At 43.6% G+C, this 21,271-nt stretch overlaps 1 protein-coding gene across 1 annotated transcript in view; it reads right to left on the bottom strand.

Moving 5' to 3' along the window:
* Positions 1-21,271, bottom strand: part of PLCL1 (phospholipase C like 1 (inactive)) — a 195,997-nt gene that overhangs the window by 12,840 nt on the left and 161,886 nt on the right. The window contains exons 4-5 of the mRNA XM_027678201.1: positions 16,509-16,584; positions 12,650-12,759 (exon numbers count right to left, since the gene is read on the bottom strand). Coding sequence (XP_027534002.1) covers positions 12,650-12,759; positions 16,509-16,584 — 186 coding nt within the window. The remainder of the gene's footprint in view (positions 1-12,649; positions 12,760-16,508; positions 16,585-21,271) is intronic.

Raw genomic sequence — 21,271 nt, 5'->3', positions numbered from 1 at the left:
CAGGCATGGGAATGGGAAGGATGGGAATGGTGGCACACAGCAAACTGAGTGAGCCAAGCACAAAAATTAAGTGGTGCAGGATAGGGAAGGTAGTATTCATTTACACATTCATTGCCCCAAAATGTCAATGAGGGAAACTGAACAAGAACGATTTACAATCCATTACAATGCTATACCACAGAAAACAAGAGACTTTTCAGTAAAATTTAACTCAGTTTTTAAGCCTGATACAGAGGGCTGTAGTATTAACTCCACAGTTGCTGGGGAGGGTTGGAGACAATGAATTTCTACTACCCAACTCAGTATCCACTGAGCCACCCTCTGAAGGGAACTGTCCTTCTGATGCTGTTGGCAGCCCCCTGTCTCAGCCCGTTCATTCCAGACTGCTCAATTAGGCCCCTCAGGCTGTCCAACTCCCACCACCTTTGTCACTGCTTGAAAACATTAAAAAAATTTTCAAGTGCTTTTCCATGCCTTCATGTAGCTCACCTCCTCCCCACTGCTACCTACACAAGCATCACCAGGAGCAGGAACCCAGGGACACTGAGTGAGAACACATAGAGCACTTAAATGCAGTTATCACCACTCCCCACTCTATTCAGAAAGATCACAACCTATCAGTAAGGCTCCTCCTGCCAATACCTATGTCTGATCCATAACGCAGAGGATGGTGGAGAAAAAACTACTATATAAGCATTTTTACCTTACTCCTCTGACTGTTGTGTATTTTTAATTTGCTCTCATATGAACATCTTTCTGACATCAGTAACACCATCTTTTTCTTTTTGTGATCTAAAAATAAGTAACAGCTGCCACAGCACCAGAATCACTGGTTTTGTCTCTGCTTTTCTCCACAAATGGATCCCACCTTTAACTGGGGAAATGACCCATAAGAAAATTACCTTTATCTGCTGCAGGTTTTATCACCTTGCACTTGAATTCATCTGACCCAGGTAAAAGAAGACTGTAGCTGTCAAAGATACAAGATTGCAGTTTCCCAATCCATTGTTCATACAGTAAAGCTTACTTGCCCCCACAAGTACTTGGGCCTCTGAGTTCCCTAGCTCCTGTGCAAGTTTTTGGGAAAGCCTCCCACATTTAGGGCTTATGGGATCCACCATAAGATCGGGGAAGAATAACAGCAGCACAAAAGCCTGGTCTCACTGAACACCTACAACTTTCCCTTAAGGCAGTTTGTGGCTTTTCACTAACTGTCCCAGCCTTCCCTGCAGATCCATACTGCCAATAACCACATATGTTAACACAGAGTCTTTACTCCACAGCCCTCTACTGCTAGTAGAGCTAGTGGCTCAGGCAACAAAAATGAATCAATACCACCATTGTGTCAAAGAGCATTTTATTTTAACCTCAGCCCTCAGAATATGTAGTGGTGGATGAACATTTTCTCTATTCAATGTCAGGAGGCAGTAAGGGAAGCTAGGCTGGCACAGTGAAAACATGGAAGGTCATGCCAGCAAATCACTGCCTGCTGGATTCAGAGTTTGGCTTCCCTGACTATTGTACTCACACAAGTGCAGAAGAAATCAAAGGTCCTGGCTAACAATGGCATTGTGCACATTCTGACACATGGAGAGAGGATTCATATCAGTGCTCGTGAAGGAGAAGGGGAGGACTTGGCATTCATACAGAGACAGAAGCTACCCCCCAGCTTCAGCAAAGCACAGGGGCCAGGTATCACTCGGTTATAAAGTACATTACCAGATCTGACTGAGGTCACCGACAGTGCCGGGGAAAACCCAGACACTCTCTCAGCAACCGCAGAGGAGGAAGTAGGGATGGAGCTTTCATCGCCTTTTGAGTTCCCCCAGGGAGCTATCTTAAATTAGACACCCATTCCCCCACAAGGAGCAGCTTTTGTAGATGCTGGTACGTAATTCACATAACAAAAGGGGCAGTCAGCTTGCCATCTATTATAAGCTCAGCTCGGGAAACTCTATGTGATCTGCTGACAGTAGCTGTAACAAGCTTAAAATATACCACAAAGGTAATTTTTAGAAGACATTAAAGCTCTCAGCACATACCATTCAAACATTACGATTTCAGACTAGCACCAGTTACAGCTCCCAGAGAACAGCACAGTTCAGATTTAACAATAAGCAAATGCTGGGAAAAAAAACAGTGTACAAGTGATCCTCTCTTAAAGTTCCCACCATGTACAGATCAGTACCCCGGTCTCTCCCTGATACTCAACAGCCCTACAAAAATTCAGAAAAAAAACAACTGTGGGTGGGGGCTCCCTCATGCCCTGTCCCACCACGAAATCCCTTAGAAGTGGAGCCCTTTGTTCAGACACAAACTCCCTCATGGGACAGCAACGTGGGCACAGGCTGACAAAATGAGAAATTCCCCAGTGACACAAAGACCACTGCCTAAATGAACCAGGGAACTTAACGGTACAGGAACACAACTGTTTTGGGGAAAAACTCCTCTCAGAGCCTGTGGACACTGAGTTGACACACACCAGCTCCACATTTGGAGGAAAACAAAGGGCATTTTCTCTACCCATATTTTATTAATCTTTAAGCAATCACAGCTCCACCAGATCTTTACCAGGACACAGGACGGCATTCCACAGTTTAAAACACCTTGGTAGGCACCATCCGTGTCATCTCTGCATGGGTGAGATATAGGAATATATGCTAGCTAGGATGAGATGAGCAAAGCAAATGCAACTTCTAGGCTGTAAAGTGCATTTGCTAAATATATGCAGATCACAATACACCTGAAATTGCTTTAAAATTTAACATGTATTTTCAATAGTAATTGTACAACTGAATCTCTCCTATGTTGTTTAAGGGACATCAGGAATCCTCCAAGTTGCATCAAGAGATAACTGGAGTTTTCTAAGCAACAGTCTGTCCCTGAATCCAAGAAAAAACATCCATTTTGTGTCTCTCCATAAATGAGAAATACTGCACTGCTTAACTGACCACCCCGACCTTCAGTGTCAGGAATAAATATCCAGGCAAGGTAGTGGAGGGCACTGCCAACCCAGGAAGGAAAAGGTCTCTCCAAGCCCCTCACTAGGGCCAAGTGTTGGGAGGCCCTACTGGGGCACGTGCCCAGTGCCACTCCAAGGGCCCAGATATAAGACTCCCATCCCTCCAGCACACTGAGGTGCCCAAGCTCTGAGGGGCAGGGCTGGGGCTCAGCTTGCATTATAATGCAACCTGCAACAGCTGACAGAGCCAGCTGCTCTTCTTTCATTCTTTGTTAGTACAGCCATTGACACATAGAAGCAAGAAATGTGTGAATTTCTGCTAAAACTTATACTTTTATTATAGCCTTTTTAATTCCTCTGAATAAGGTCATGTTGTCAGATTGGCACAAACTAGATCCTCAACTTCTAGCTTGTGTTAATTAACTCAACTGCCAAGTACAGCAGTCTTTGATATCCATGTCTCAGATGAAAATGTCACCCTTGCAGGGGAGGGAGGGGATGGTGGCAGAAGTTGCTGAAGTTCCTACACGACCTGCAGCTTCTGCTTACACTGTCTCTTCTTTCAAGGGATGGGAGATGACAATGACCTAATTTTTACACACAGGCAATCGTCCTTTGGTGGGGAACCACCTACAAACATTCACTCACCTTCCCCTCATGCCCCCTCTCCCCCTCTTAATAGTACCAACTTTCCAGCACAGTTCTGCAGTTCTTCTCAGGCACACATTCGTGCAGGACTAGCTCCTTTTCCTCAAGAGGTGAGTATCTTCAGTAAACTTGTAACCCTACCTGCTGATTTTTCAAATAACCTCTTCACAGCTCATAATCTTGCTGCAGCTTAAAAGAGCATTCGGAGAACAAACCCTCTTTGTATTCACACACCATCACCTGAACGTTATTAATTACTTTCCCAGGTGCACAGTCTTTCGACTGGATGACACACCCCCTCAGGAGAAGTTGGCCTTCACACCCAGGTGCCAAAATCCCTACCAGGCTGGTAGAGAAGAGGGACATCAGCAGCACAGCTGGGGCCCTGGCTGGGATGGGTCTGCCCCAGCGGCACAAGCACAGCGGAGCCAGGTCCCACACAGCTACCCCAGGGCAAATTGGCACAGAATGCAAGAGTGCTAAACTCATGTGAACTGCATCACAGCTAGGGACAGCTCCAGAGCCACGTGGAGTTTAGTCCAGATCAAGGATGGGGGACAGTAGGACACACAGGTAAGACAAAGAGCACGGTGGTTCACCCCCCATGAATTAGCATGATTTAGATGATAACACTCAACTGGGGCGAAGTAGAGGGAATGAGGATTTGAGGCTGGGGAGGAGAGACAGTAAACACTGAGATGACAGTGAGGCACAGAGGGGTAACTGAGGCAGGACAGACGACTAAGCAGAGGGCTTCACTGAGCTGCCAGCCTACACAAGGAGAGAGCTGGACACCTATTTCGGCAGACTAATGCCTTTTAAGCATCTTGACAAGCCTCCATTTGTGAAGTGACACTAAAATTGGTTTTCCACACAGCACCTCAGTGTGCCAACCCTCACCTGGGCTCAAAGCCCAAGCTGCTGAGGTGGCCTTGGCACAAGGGGTACCAGGCATAGTGGCCCCACATGCTTCTGGCCCTGTCTCCCACCACCCTCACTGCAACACGATGCATCTTGCCCTGCGTGCACAGCCAGCAGCTTGGCATCAGATCCATGGCTTTTGGCAATTTGCCCCATCACTCAAAATAAAAGGCATCTCACAAGATTGATTGCCAGCTATCTCTGGCTAATTTCAGGCAAGTTCAAGGACTAAGCAAGGTATCACTCAAGCCTTTTCATGACACCTTTCACTTTTCTAATATCTTTTCTTATGCCAAAGTTACGGTCATTCTGCATATATATTTGATGGCCTGTCTCACCTCCTATATGCAAACATGCATGTCTGCACACATACAATCCCAGCAGAACTGAAGGAATAATATTTTCATCTGAATTGCAGAACTTTTTATTGCAGGAAAAAAAAATGTTTACATCAAAGGAAGGCACCTCACAGCACTTGTTCCCTGGATGAATTTTAGTGATCCTCCATTTTCAGTCTGTCGTGCACCTGGGTCCCACACCGACTGCAGAAGGGTCTCGTCCCTAAACCTACTGTTGTGAAACACCTGCAGGAGCAGAGCCCTGGTGGGAGGAAAGAGGAAGAGCAAAGCAAGAAAATTGGCAGAGACACACATTTCTGCTCAGATGACTCTGGCCATCAGCTCTTTCCCCAAGAGCCAAGTGGGTCCCTGGGTCTGCCACATCACTGTGGAAAATACTACAGCCTCATACCAAGCACCTTCTATGCCAAATATTTGAGCAGGGCTTAGATCCACAGCAGCTAAATACTCATCAGCAGGAGGAACTACACAGCCTCTCACAGACCCTTCCAGTCCTATTTTCTATGGACCCAAAGAGGTGTAAAGGGCTGGAGAAAAGACAGAAGATTGTGCATGCTCCCTGGATGAACAGACACTATGATCTGAGTTTGGTTCTGCAGGGGCTGTGTGATTGGGGAGGTGAGTGCTGCTCATCACAAGCACCAGCGCTGCAGGCAGGCGAGTGCAGGTCCATGTGGATCCCTGTGCCTGGACAGTGAAGCACTGCCTGACCTGAATGTCTGGACAATCACTTCTTGCCAGTCAATGGAACACTCCTGCTGTGACATCATTCAACAAAACCCCAGCAATAAATGATTAATAAGGGACAAAGTCTCTCCTCTTTGTCAGACCATCCTGGGACTCCCTGCCCTCTTACATCTCCTCTTCAGAAACTCACATGAAGGAGCAAGAGCTGTGAACCCTGGTGATCTTTGGTCTCCTTTCCCCCCTTAGTCCCTGCTATTGCCAGCATTTTCTACTTGCAGATTTAAGATTACCTGGGTGGCCTTGATGTATGTTTTAAACACGCAAATATTTAACTTGTTCTTAATCCAGCTCCTGTCTTGGAATTTTCCTTGACCAAGAAAACAGTGACCTTTCAGAAACACCATTAGGGCTTCAAAAACTCGCAGGGAACAGCCAGGTACCCAGAGAGGTCATGCTATACTCCCTAGAGACTGCTCACTACATCGTCCCCAGATCAATGCTCTGGCAGCATGGTTGAGGGCCAAGAAGAACAGCATATTCCAGTTGATTAACTAGTACTCCTGAAGGACTGTATTACACTCCTTCTACCCTAATACACGCTGTTGAAGTAACTTGAGAAGTTTCCATCACTAGATACAACTGGCAAAGTCCACCAAGTCTTTTAAAGAGCTCTGGTTCCTGCCTTTGGGCTAAGGCAAGACAGATAAAAAACAGTGCATTCACCACTTATGAAGGAGGCATTTATCAACCAGATCAGCAGAGAACAGCACTCTGCTAGGTACAAGAAAGGTCTGCCCATCCTACCTAATGATCACAGGGCTTGGTTCCCATAGTTTACAAAACACATTGATCAAAACAGCTTTGCAGGTGGATCACACACTTATATCTCCTTATGCTGTAACTCAATACCATTTAAAGGACTCTAAATCCCCTACCCCAGAAAGATCTTGCAACACCTCCACATACAGAGGAGCCCTGGAGACTGACCTGAGGGCCAGGAGCACAGGCTTTGCCCTGGAAGCAGTTCCGAGGCTGGGAGCCTCCCTGTACTCACCACTGCATTCAAAGCACAGAAAGGGCCTGCAAACAACATGCACTCCCATGCAACTTCTCCACACTCATCACAGACTGAATAAGGAACAACCTAAATCTTTCCTTTCCCTCATCTTTCCTCCTGCTTTTAAATAAACTGCTCAAACTAAGCAGGTTGGTATTTATAAGACTAAACGGATGTTGACCTCGATGGATCTCTTCACCTTCTCTCTAGCACTCTCAGAAAGCCAGCTGTTTTGTATTATTTTTCTTTTATTTGTCCTTCAGCTCATGTGTAAGAGACCAAGCTGATCCAGTAACTACGTGAATAATTAGAGCATTTCTGTATTTCATTATATGTTTGTAAAATCTGCCAATCACAGACTGACCGGCTTGGCCAATCTCAGCCGCAGCTGAGCAAGTCTCAGCTAAAAGCAGCAGATCCCTCAAAAGTAGCCAGGGCACACAGCCTAGAGAGGTTTAAAAGTCTGAAACACCACTGTGAATTGCATCAACAAAGGAAATGCAAACAACGTGGGGACTAGACAGCAGGAAAGACATTCAGTCTCTCCAGAAAAAGAGCCTTTAGGGTAACCATATTCAAAATATATTTACCTAGATCTGGATATGAGTAGACATTGAGTACACATAGAATAACACAATTAGCCCTGCATTTAAAGGCAGGTACGAAGACTCCATGCCACACAAACCACTCCTGCCTACTGCTCTTGCTCTTCACTGTCAGAAGATGAGAGCAAATAAAAAGAATTGCTAAAACACTATGGTTTATGTTCCATCTCTTTTTGCAGTTTCACAAATTGAGCTCCAATGAGCTTGTGTCTACAGAGATAATACTGGGAAAAGGAGGGAGATAAGACACAAGGAACTTTTGGGGGGTCAGGGGAAAGCCTAACTGACACTTACAGTGAAAGAAATAAATGGCACATAGAATGCATCAGCTCTGCGGGGACTCATGAATTCATCGTGCTCTTGCTTAAAATCTAGATAGGGTAAATTGTCACGCAAATCCTTTGGCAGCAATCAAATAACATAATAGAATATATTGTTACCATTGTGCTTAATCACATATAATATTCCTAAGATTCTGCCAGGCTGCTCTGTTGTCCACTCTGTAGCATGCCAAGGAACAAAGCCATGGCTCTTGCCTACTGCAGGAAAAAGGACTGATGTGAAAAGATCGAAATAGATCTCTCTTACAAGATGCTTTTAGAGTACTGCAGAGTGCCCATTTAAAAACACTTTCACAGTGCACTATAATAATCCTTAAATTAATGCTGTGAATGGAACTAGTTCTTCCAAAGATTATCAGAAATTTTGTGTTTAAGGTGCTTTAGAATAACAATCACTGTCCAATATGTAGCTTTTGTTCCAAAAGAAAACCAGTAACTTATAGTGATGCTAAATTCATCTCAGTTTAGGTGAAGCCAGATAGTCTTGTATGTACATCTTTCAGAAACCTGGCTTTTACCTCTCCAAGTAGCCTTAAAGTGTGCATTTGGGGCTCTGCAACCCAAGTGAGAGGTCTGGATGCTGCAGGTCTCCCAAGCAACTGAAGGCTGATTGCCACAAATGACTGAGGCAAAGAAAGAGGTCATTTGTGGACATCATCCTGCAAAAGTGCTATTTGTGCACCATTTTGCTGCACAAAGTCACAGCAGAGCTAACATTGATCACGACGACACCATAAAATTGTTGATTCCTCCCCCAAAGAGTGAACTGCATTAGCAATTTAGTAATTGTATGCCTTCTGCATTCAGCAACCTCTCTCTTGATATATCTAATCAGCATTAATTTAAATGCAGGATAATTAACAGATACACTCATGGATGAGTGCTGAAACCATCCCTGAAAATGTAGCCACTTGATGTCTTGTAGCATGTACTAACAGTTGGAGTCCTAGTAAGACAGAACACATGGCAGCAGAGGAGAAATCTTACCATGGGCAGCAAAAAAAAGATTATAGAAAATATGTGCATTTCAGAGCAACAACTAGAATCAAACATTTGGGTGTTTTCCCTTTCAGTAAAAGACCAAAACAGTAAATGCCACTTTATCTTTTTCTTGCCATGTTTTGTCTATACATAAGCCAGTATGTTGGTATATTAACTATCCAGGTATTTACCATCAGCATGCAGGCAAGTACCCCAGTGGTATTGCTTCTAGAGTTTGTATGTGCTGACCCACTAAAGTACAAATAGCCCACGAAAATATGCCTGCAGATAATCAAAGCATGTCCACGTGAGAGCAATAAATCTGAGCCATAGTCAACACACTCAGACTTTGTTTGACGTACTTGGCAGGCTCTTGGGACTCAGGCAGATCCCAACTTCTTTGGTCAAGTTAGCACCTCCTCGTAGTCTGTGACAGTTTTACCTCAGCAAGGAGAGTACTTTTGCAGGCTACAAGTTTTTTCCCCCAAACATTCTCAAAAACTCATAAAGCAGTCATTGAATCAGTGGTTTGCACATGTGACAGATGCTGAGAGTGCCTCAGTTACTGGAAAATGCTTGGTACAAGATCCCACAGGAGAGGCAGATGGAGTGGGCAGAAGAGCCCCAGGAGAGGTGGCAGCTGGTACTGTCCTGTGCCAAGAGGGCCAGGAGCAGACCCAGGCTGGCTCTGCATGCCCATCACCCACAGGTATGTGAGTGTACCTGCCCTGAAAGCCACCTAGTGCTCTACAGCAGCCTGGAGTGCAGGTTACAGCTCAAGGTCAGAACTGCCCTAATGAGGCTTCTCAGCTTCTGCCTCACAGGACAGACAGGAGGAGCCCATGCCTGCTGCAAAAGCAGCAACATAGTCAGAGAGGAGGTGACCTCATCAGGGGAAGGCAGGAGGAGCACCAACATTTGGGGAGAAACAAGCACGAGGCCACGCACCCACGTGAAAGCCTCTGCTCAGTAAATTGATAGTGGCTTGTTTCAAAAACAAGAAATATCTCATGAAAATGAATTGTGAACTTCTGTGACAAGAGAGGGTCAGACCAGAACAGTTACCTCAACTGAGCCGAGCAGCTTCGCAGGCCTGTTAGGGTGAAATGAACAGTTTATAACACCATGGACTCCATGAGGGGGTAAACACAAAATTTCTTTCGCTACCCTTGCATTTTACTGGAACTCAATTAAATACAGAGAGGAAAACAAAGACACCGAGCTGGTGCTGCATGTAAACAAACACAAAAATGAGACTAAATTTGGGAACATAACCATTCCTGCAATATCACTGTGAGAACATGAGTCTTCTGTCTCGTGTACCTAAGTTATGCCTCTCAATATTACTGACTGTGAGCCTGACAGTATCTTACACAACATGTGACCAAATACGAAGATGTGACATTTTAAAAATATGCATCCATGTCAAAGCTGACTTGTTAAGACTGTCACCAAGTTATAACATCCATCTAGTTACTGACATTTTTACTTTCCGGCAAACGGTTTGTCTTTATTGCGGTTATTACTAATATGTAATTATGTTTATATAAACTAAGGAAGAAAATGGCATACTATTTTGATTCACTTCTTAAAAGTACCCCGGGGCATTTTTAAACTTGAAGAATGAATCATTTTTATAAAATACACTTTAATCTTGCACTCTGTAACTATTTAATTATTTGGCCTGTAGCAATTTCTTATTGCATCTCCTCTTTGTATTCAAAGCTTACCTACTGCAATGAGTCTTTATAAAGAAACACATTAATTAAATATGCCTTGGCTTCACTAGCCTAGGAAAAGACTATTAATCATCTCACAGGCACAAGCACAACATAATACCTGCTATTTTGCTCACAGCCAGCTCACACAAACTGACTTCTGCCACATGATGTAATTGCCTCCAACAACCTTGAGCACATAAAGAGGCTTTCCCTCATCAGCCATTCACTCACCTCACATACTGTGAAGCAGGTGATGCTTTTGTGAGATGTTAGGGGCTATTTTTTTTCCTTTTTTACAACACTATGCCAATATCTAGTGAAATACATTTGCAGTGTCCACCCTGCCACTGGACATATGGGGACACCAAAGGCTTGAGTGGGGCAGGGTTGTTGGTGCTTTCTCACCACATCCTCCTGAGGAGCACTCACCAGCACTGAGGGGAGTCAGTGCCAAACATGAGATGCAGTTGTGACCAGCAAATAGGTTTGTTAGGGCCAGGGTCACTGAGAGACAGTACTTTTTAAAGGGGGTGGGAGGGAGGAGAAAAAAAGAAAAAATATGGACAAATTAGAACAATGACTGATGGTCTCATATCAGACACCTCAGGTACAACTTCATTCCCAGTTTTCTAATGTCATTGCTGAGTTGGACGTCGGTCAGAATGAAAAGACGTTTTGTGTGCATTCCGTTGTCACAAACTGTTAATATTTTATTGTGTGAGAAAGGTAGAAAAGAAGCTGTGGCTTAGAAACGAAATAAGTCAATTATTCCTTGACCTTGACTGGTTGTTTTAAAAGCTCTTCAATATGTTTGCAATATGTGCTAGGCAGCAATTCTTTTTCACGGAAAATGTTTCTCTGATATCCTACTTGTACCTTCATTAATCATAGGTCACCCTCAGAGGTGCAAGCTTCTCATTTAACAAACATCTAGAAATTGAAAAAGTTCAGAATAACTCTAATTGTGTTTAGAGTGACTCTGAGCATGAGGCATTTATTTTATCTAACACAGCTAAAGGTATTCAGAGTAATGTTCAGAGCTGCCTAGTGCGCTTTTCTTTTTGGTCCTCTTCAGCTACTTGTCTTGGTGTGCTGTGTGGAGTAGGTCAGCCCATTCCATAATGTTGGAACTCATTGCCTTTTCACCAGAGGTCCTACTAACTGAGCTGAAACTCATTCCACTCCTCACTTTCCTCACTCTCATGGTGCATCAAGGTATGCAAGAAACCACAGGTGACCCAGGTCTTCTCTAACCCTTCTTCTCTACTACCAATGGCCTCTCCCACCCACTTTTGCCCTTCAGCCCCTCTGTTCCCAAGTTCTTTTTCCCTCTCCTGTTCAAGATATGTCAGTGCTCTTTCCAGCACCACAGTGCTGATGTATGCATCTCCTACTACCCTTGCAACCGCTGTTTCACTCTACATTTAGGGGTATATTTGATGAGGAATTTAGTAGAAATGCCTTCTCATCAACTGGCTTGCTCTGGGATGCCAGCCAAGGGAAAGGCACTGGGAGGTAGCAGGGAGATGCTGTCAGACAAGGCAACCTGCTTAACGGGAGCTGGAGGAAGGGAGCAGCACAGAGAGAGCAAGGAGAAATCAAAGCGTGATCTATCAGAGCAAAGTGGGAAATGAGGCTGTGAAAGAAGGTGTGAGTTGAATGCTAACAACCTGAATGCTTGGCTCAGGCCTTCTTCCTTGCTTTCTGCTGGGGCTGCACCAGATCCCCTCCTTTTTCCATCTTTGGCTGTCCTTGGGTGTCTTCACCCAGGCTCAGTCATACAGCTAATGTGACAATTCGGGGTTGATTGGTGCTGAACCAGTAGCTAAAACCTGGTGAGTATCAATTACACCCCACGTCACTGTGCGTCACTGTGCAGCCACTATGGAGGGATGAAAATCCCCTTTTCAGCTGTTTGGGCAGCGTCTCACTTTTGAAACATAACCCTGCAGGATCTACAGTGTTCCTCATGTATTTTCATGACAGCCCCTCCTGCCCTGTCCCTTCACAAAGAGATGCTCTAGTTCTCATTTTACAAAACAAGCATCTGAGACACAATGACCTCAGACAGATAATTTTCAGGATGCGTGGGGCAGAACAGATAAGAAAGCCATGTCCCTGAGCATACAAACCACAAGCTGTCTTTTCTGTTGAGGCTTAGATAAATTCCCTTCCACAGCTTCCAAATCAGAAGTGTAATTAGGTATATTTGATAAATATCAACAAGTGGGGGTAATTCATACATCCCATTAAAAAAAGAACATGTTGTTTCAGTATTAGTAAGACAGTACAAACAGATGAGCTAAAAGAGCAAAGGTTTGCTTATAAGGTTAATGGGAGACATGAGGCGGTGCTTTCTGTGCTTACCTTCAGCACTGTGATATTCCATGCAAAACTCTCAATGGCTTTGCTTAATTTTCTTCCTTTCAAACCTTCCTTTGTCCCAAGGTTATGAAGCTCTTCATGGAATTCCATTCCTAAAAATACAGATTGCACCATTACCCAATGCATGATTGATCTTCCCTATAAAACACTGAGTGAGCATTTTCAGTCTTGCAGCTGGTACTTCCTACAACCTCTTTCTGTGCTTCCCTTTCCTTTTATGACTCCCTTTCCTTTTATGCTGGGGTCCCACACAGGCACAAGCCTGGTTCCCTCTCACACTGCCTGCAGTCTGCATTGCTGCAATATTGCAGCAAAAGGCAATGGCTGGTAACTCTCCTTGCACAGATGATTTTGCCCCTTGGAAGGCTCTCTGACAGACATGGAAGACACCTGTTCAGCACAGCAAACACAGGCTCCGATGCACATCTCCTCATTAGTCTTAATCGCAGTCATACAGAAAAGCCTTTGTACTTCACAATGATAAATTATGTCAGAAACACATAAATCTAATCACAGGATTGCTATTCTTGCAGTGCAGAAAACTGAGACTTCCAACCACACCCCTGTTACATTTCATTGCTATTTTCTTTGGCAAACGCCTGCAAATCTGTTGCTGGATACAGGAATTCAGGAAATCTGGGAGGGGATTAAAAACCTTAAACTATCAAACTGGCCCACCAATTTCACAAGATTTGCACAGTGTATGCAAATATTTCTCAGAGTCTGGTGTGGATTGAGAGACAAAATGGAGAGAGAGCTGCTTGTGTTCCCCTAATTTGTACCTTACAAAGGCCAAATTGGCACCAAATCACCCCAAAGCATCAGAAGCCCAACCTGGCTGAACAAACCAAGCTCCATCTCCAGTTGCTTCATAGCTCTCCCTCCCCTACCATTTTAAGGTAAATGTCACTCACAAATTCAAGCTTTGCTGAAATTACATCAAAGAAATGCCTATTGAGAGAACATCTGCACGGTGTAGATGCAAAGGGCTGCTTAGCAGGTTGCTGAAGGACAGTCCAAGGCAGGTTTGCACTCAGCATAGCTTGCCCAAAGCACTCCTGGAAGACTAACAATAATTTTTTTCTTGCCTTATGGCAAATCCAGGAGCTCAGTAACCCTGAGGCAGTTCAGCCCCACACAATGCAAGATTTCTCGACTGTTTATATTCCAAAACTTCACCCACTCACAGGTTTTGCCTGTAAAGGATAAGAGAGTTCCTGCAGTACATCCTTTGGAAAACAGTCTAAATAACTGCACCTTAAGCAAGATTTCCTTTAAGGCGTGCCCCGTGCCAACTGAATTACAAATCATTTCACTTCAGTTAGTGAAAAAAAACCCTTCAAATGACTCGCTTTGTCCTGGAAAAAAAAATATGAAGGCTAAGGGATCTTAGCTCCATGCAGGCAGCCCTGCCTTTATGCAGCATCCTTTTAGGTATTTCTCCCTCTGGACCTCACTTCTCCTTCTCTAACTTGGAGACAGTGCTGCCTCGGAGAGAGGGAGCCACAAACATTTGTTAGGCTGTGGGTAGCAGCACCAGTGAAAGCACTTATCAGGTCGATCCTCCAAGCTGCTGCTGACCCCTGTGCATTGGGTTGAGCCTATGCATTTAAAAAACCAACAAAATCAGCCACCTGAAAAACAATCTGGGAGAGTGGGCAGGACCCTGAAGCACAGGAAACCCACACCAATATAGGCTATGATGTGAAGCAGAGGTCTGGTGGGAACACTTGTTCAAAGGGAGCAGAACTGGGGTGAGGTGAAAGACTACCTCACAGGCAATTGTACCTCTGACACTTGTCAATTTTGAGTGCTGCTTCTTGCCACATTGAAAATGTTATATAACAATTTGCCTGGGTAACACTTGCAACAAACTAATTGGCAGTTGAGTGCAGAGAAGAATATTCTCTCTCCTAATCCTTTCCTCTGTCTAAATCCTCAGGCTTCAGAGAAGCACTTCATATCTCTCCAGCTGTCTTCTCAATTAGAAACAATATTTTAAGTCTAACAAAGCAAAACAAATGAAAATACAAGTGGATACAGCAGCAAAGAGAAAAACTTGAAAAAATTCGTCTTTTTCCAAAGGGAAGGAAGGAGAGGGGAACTGCATGGAACTCTGGACATCAGCGTGGTGGCACAGTACTGCATCATGGTCTCTGTACACATCTCCAGCCCCTTGCTCACAAAGATACCAAAAGCACCCAAGCAAGTGTTGTGGGTTCTTCTCTTTTGCGCACAGAGCAAGCTGGGCAGAAAGGTGTCTGATGCTGGTGAGGGCCTGCATGGTGTAAAGTATTGCTCTGAAATTATACCACCTGGGGAGACCCTCCTGGTCCTGCATCTTCTCATTACTGTCCCGTTCCTTAACCCTCTGCACACAATGAAGGCCCTGGGCTGAGGAATCTTATGCTGCTTATGCAGATAAACAGAACCCAAGGCATGAGGCAATGATGAGGCCCATGAAATCCAGTAAGAAACCACCACTTGCCTCTCCTCCCTTTGCTACCACAGTGCCAGCATGACTAAAGAGCAAAGACTAGGTTCCACCCTGCTCTTGGACCACACAAAAATCAGTTAAATGCTATTGTTGAAACAGATTCTGAATTCCTTCTAATTAAAAAGATGAATTAAAATATTTACTGCAAAACAGCTGTTTCATTCATTATTTACATTTAATAGAAGCAAATGGCTGTAGCCTGTATCACTTGCCAAATCCAAAAATGTCTATCAGAAACAATAGTATTTATGATTGTTGTGGTCCCAGAAGACCAGGACTAAGAACACAAATTAAATGCAGTCACAAGTGTTTGCATTACTGACCTTCAAGGCTTGTTATAGGTTAGGAAAGGTACAGCTGTACAACTAAATCAACTGAAAATAAATTTAATTTCTGCAATGAAAACTCCTAATGGAAATACACTGCATGTATTTATTCAGCATGGTTTCTGACACATGAAAGCTGATGGATTTAGTTGTGGAGGATTACCACCACCAAATGTGGACTCTTATCTCTCCAACAGGGCCTATTCTTGTGCATGAGTGGAAACTACAGGAGACATCTCCCAGTTCAAAATCTAGCCTGCTATCCTGAATGGTGATGAAGAGAGGTTTGCATGAATAACCTGAACTGAGAAGCACAGACACGTTGGTGATTTCTACCATCCTGAAACAGGAGTGGGAACCTGTGGCAGAGTAGACAGCACACAGGCGGCCACTTCTGAAACCACCTCTTCCACTTCTCCTGGCGCATACTTCAGACAAAGACATCAGTACAATACACCAGCAATGTAAGATCTACTTCACACCTGCTTACAGTGGTTTGTGCCCATACACCTGACAAACATAATGAAGAGCCACACAGATTCACTGTGATACAACAGAATTATATTGGCTTGAGTTTACAAGGTGTAAACCAAACCTAAACAGCAAAAGAAAGGAAAGGCAGGCAACACAGCTTGTTCCTGTGGTTATCAAAACCCCTTGCCTCCTCTGTGTTCAAGGGAACAGCTAGGCTAGAGAACGGCACTCAGTAAAGGCAGGATGGCTTCTCACCCCCTCTTTTTAATTGAATGCCTTTCTAGTTCATTTGACTAATTTAAATGCTGTCAGACATTTCAGAGCTATAGAGCAGATGGAGAAATAAGATGAATATTTTTCCGTCTTCCCACGCCTGCATTGCTACTGGAAGATGAACTTCAGGAGGGTGGAATATGCCAGGGAAAGACTGGAATGCTCACTTACATACCAGGGGACAAATGCTACATTAGTGACAAAGTGTAAGTAAATTATGGCATATTGTTTCCCATCTTTCATCCAGAACTGCACAATAAAGATGGATTACCTGCTTTCTGGCACTGAACAATCTTGTCGTGAGTGATGTCTGCCGTCTCAATAAGAACCCTGCTCTCTTGAATCATCTGTCCAAAAAAAAAAAAGGGGAAAAAAAAAATCAGTATTACAAGGGTGTCCTGCAACATCTACAGCGCAGAAAAGTACAAACATTGAAACTTGGGAGGAGGTCTGCTCTGCAAGTAACACTATGAAGACTGGATCCTTCCTTCCTTCTTCCTATCAAAGCTCCAAGATCTGTATCAAGGTAAATATCAGTTGCTCAGAAAATGTTTTGCTCCAAAAGTTAAAGAACAGCTGTTTTATATCAGTGAAACACCACTGCAAATAACATGAAGGAAACACAAGTGATTTCAGAAGAAAGCAAAGTTAGCTGACAAAATTAATTCTACGTGGAATTAAGCCCTTTCTAATTAGTACTTTTTGTGAAACAAAAGGAGAAATAAGTACAGTCTTTGACATAAGTGGTCATTAAAAATGTTACCTAGTCATGAATAGAGTCGTTCTCGAGAGGTATTTAAGCCTGTGCTGAACTTTATGCCCTACAACAGTTCAGATAGCTGCAGTATTTCTTGAGTTTCTCTTTGGAGAAATTCAGATCCAAATCTTACCTTATCCTCAATATTTCCGTTGAAGTTTAATGGAAAAGGGAAAAAAAAACCCAAAACAAACCAAAAGAGGCAGTTTCAACAAGCCTACTCGGAAGTTTTAGGAGATGTCCATACTTACACATCTTCCCAGAGCAGCCCATTATCAGCAAACAAATGAAGAGTCCATTACGTGACAAGTTTCCTGAGCCTCCCTGCTTGCAAATACTAATCTCCTGCGATGGCAACAAGCTTCCAAAACCCCTCACAAGCCCAGGCAAGCAAGAAAATTGGTGGTACATACATCTGTTCCAGAAGGCAAGAACATGCTGCATAACAAACTGTAGCTGAGAATAATCTCCCTCTCCTGGGATGTACACCACAAACCTCAATCAAATCCAAACAGCATGAGAGTGGTGCCAATTAGAAATGATGCAAACTGAATACTGAGCCTAATGTTACAGCCTGAAATTACAGAAGCCGCCATCTGAAAGCTTTGCCAAAATGCTGCAACTGCTAAAAGCCTTCCTACTTTCAAACAGACCAAACATGAAAACACAACCGGTACGTTCCGACGGTTTTAGTGGAAGACAGCATAACAGTATTAAATTAACACTTGCAAATTAGCACTCATTGCTTTAATTAGGCACAGGGGAGGAGAGATGCTTCCACTTGTCACATCCAAACTCCCAAATTCTGGAGAAATTTAGATCCAAATTTTGCTTCTCGTGCCACCTTTATTTCTTATTAAATGCATTAAGACAGGCTGCATTTAATAAAAGTACCTATGCCTTTGCTTTGATATAAAGAACACATGGAAAACAAAACCCATTATCAGCTTCACAGGAGAGTGAAAAAAGCATGATACACCTACAGAGTGCAAAATTGGTTTTTAACAGAACATGCCCAGTGGATATGCCTGAGATTGAAATTACTTTTGATAGTATCCTTTGCCTTTCATTCTTATTACTTGCTTGTTCATGCATCATGTTGATTTTTTTCCTCTTTGATGTTTTCACTTGTCATCTAGAAAGAAATGACAATTTCTCCCCACACTCTGGCTTTTCTGTACCACAGCACATTGTTGTTTTGTGCTGAAGGAGCCATTCAGCTGGCAACTGCAAATGCTGAAGTTGGTCTGAGCAGCAAAGACAGTGAGAGTCCCAGAAAACCTGCAAGTCACTACAGAGGCAGCCAGAGGCCAAACATGGATCTCTTGCACATGCAGACATGGGTTTGTGAGCCAGTGCTGGCACTGCCCAGTCCAGCCAGGTGTTACCAGCATCTCCATGGCTGCTGTATTCCATGTATGTGTCCTCCTGGGCTTGGATCCCCACTGGGTCTGTGCCTGCACCCAGCAGCAAGGTGTGCCCCGTGAGGTCAGTTGCATCTAAGTTAGTACAGGATATCCGAAGTGTCAGACTTTCCTGTGCTCAGATCCCTAAAGCAGAACTTGTGAGAGTTTTTATATATATATGCACCCATACACACACACACACATATATATGGCCACAGGAATTATCCTACACACACAAAAAAAGCAAGCTTGAGAATCATGCTACTATTGGACCCAGTCCTGGGAGTTTCTGGCATACCTGTTTTAGGATTCTCAGGCATGAAGGTATTATATTCATTTTTTAACAGAAAAGTGGCACTAGGATGTCAATTATCCCTTATTGCAGAGTAGGTAGAGCAGCCCTCCACTCCTTTGATGCTGACATCAAAGTCTCACTGCTCTCAGCTCAGCAAGAACAAACAATTAAAACCAGATCATACAGCAGAATTTAACCTGTTCCTGTCTTCCTGCTCAGCAATAATCTTCACAAAAATAAGCAGCTTTTGTAGCTTTTGTCCTGTGACAAATCCTAAAAGTGGTTTCAGAATTCCTCAGCTCGGTGACTGGTGTTAGGGGACAGCCTTAGCAACCAACTGGCACCTTCTCTCACCCATTTCTCTAAGAAATAATGCACTAGGTAGAAAACATACACCCTGGGCCAGTTATGATATATGATTTTGGCTGGCCTACGATATCTTCGCCACCTGTGATAACACAGCGTGCAGGACCCAGTATCTCTACATGACAGGCCAGACTCTGCTCCCAGCAAGAGCTGCACGTGCAGTTTCAGTGGGCACAAGATCCTGCTTCCCAATGCTGCTGTAAAAAATCGTAACAAGAGGCTAGTGCAAGGACAAAGCCTAGGTGGTCACTGTGAAGGACCAGAGACTGAATCATACAGACAAGAGTACAACAGGCAAGTAACTCCCATCCAGGAACAAAGTTATAGCATAGGGTCATGGCATTTGGATACACTTGTTATTTCTTGTCACTGGTTGTGAAATGAGTCCACAGTTTCCCAATCTGAATCATCCCTTGCTTTTCCAGTTGCCATCACATCCAAAACCCTGCTTGGAGATGTCACCCGCTTCTTGTAAAGTAGGTGACAAAAACCAGAAGTCCTAAACACAACATGGAAGGCGGTGAGAATTTCTGCTGAGAAGGTGATTCCATAAATCACATGACAGCCTGAGATTTTCTAGTCCAGCTTTGCCAGTAATGTTTCAAAACCCTCCAACCTGCCTCAAAAGTGGAGAGTAAGCTTTCTGATGTTTGCAGCATGAATTTCCATGCACCTTTACTCTGCTCAGACCTGCACTGAGCACTGCAGGCAGCTTTTCATCTGGCTGGAGCCCATCAGGCTGCTGTTTAATGTCAGCTCCCGAGTGGCAACTCACTTCTGTGAGTGACTCACAGAGAGAGAGAGAGAGATGTCCTGCTCCCTCAGAAAACTCGTGTTCCACCAGAGTGTGTTAACTCCTGAATGTTGAGCTACAAGGGATTGACCTCCATATACTGAAAAGCAACCTTTAGAGGATGGATCCTGGTATCTGGGTCCGTTTGGAATCAGGAAAGAAATTTCTAACATCTGCTAAAGCTGGCAGGATTGCTTAAGACAACTTGCGTTTCCCATGTCAGAAAGAAGGTAATAAACTTTACAGAGCGATGTGCTTAATGTAACTATAGGGGTGAAAAATTGGACAAAAATAAGAGTGAAAGCACACAAAATCTGATTATGTAGGTTTAATATTCAGCAATTATATTCAGTAATATATCTAATAACATAGGTATAAAAATTCAGTCCCTATAGAATAGGGACTAAAGCCACCTTGCTGACCAACAGTGTACACCCATAAGAGTACACAGAAGGGAAGAAGATTGAATGGGAGAAACCTTGACATACCTTGACATCATTTGGGGTCCTGCTAATTTCAGTACTGGGCCCTGCATCCCAAGGGCTGAGACCCACAGGGAGGACATGGAGTTCCTCTTAGAGCTCTGTGGGGACAAGGGACGGCCGCTCCTCACTTCAGGGACTGCTGTCACGTTTCCATGGGAGCACGGACACAAAGATTTTTGTGAGGCCTGGAGGTGTTAACCCTCCTGGAGAGGCTGCAGCACCAGAAACACTCTCACAACAAGAAGTGAACAAGGGGCTGTTCAGACTGACAAAAGATGCACATGGCACAAGTCCCAGAACTAAATGTCACATTTAATAAACTAATGGGAATGAAGAATACAAGGCCTCATCTACATAGGTTAGTTTTTTTCTGCAAAATAGCTCATTTAATTGAATTTAAATATTATTATGCAATGCTGAAAGCAAGACGCATAAACTTGATTCATCACCATCTACCTGAAGCACCCTGTTACACTCATGCTCAATTCTCACAAAAGCACAGGAAGAAAGAGCTGCCACAAACCCAGGAGATCTCTCTTTATCAGTATATTAGACCCAGAAAGTGCAACAGACCACAAGCTGAAAATATAACTGACCTGTCTCACTTCAGTGTCTAAATATAGCATGGAATATCAAATTTAAAATCCCATTGCTTCATGCACAGAACAATGCTTTATTTTGTCACTTCTGTTAAGTGTTAATTACAAAAAAAATTTAAGTGAAATTTAATATATCTTAATGCTGAGGGCATCATATTACTCACATGAAATTAACAGGGTTATTTATTACCTGTATTAAAGGCAGTTTAATCATAGGATCAGTATAAACTGAACAAAAATGTTCTTTCTTTTTATTTTAATAAACTCCTGTGCTAAAGACCAATTTCTTCTTTTCATTACAGACTATTCTACAAACTGAAAGGGAAAGAGGAA

Source organism: Neopelma chrysocephalum, unplaced genomic scaffold (assembly GCF_003984885.1).
Source record: "Neopelma chrysocephalum unplaced genomic scaffold, ASM398488v2 Primary Assembly neopelma1_44, whole genome shotgun sequence".
NCBI lineage: Eukaryota > Metazoa > Chordata > Aves > Passeriformes > Pipridae > Neopelma > Neopelma chrysocephalum.
This window is presented reverse-complemented; position numbering and strand designations above follow the sequence as displayed.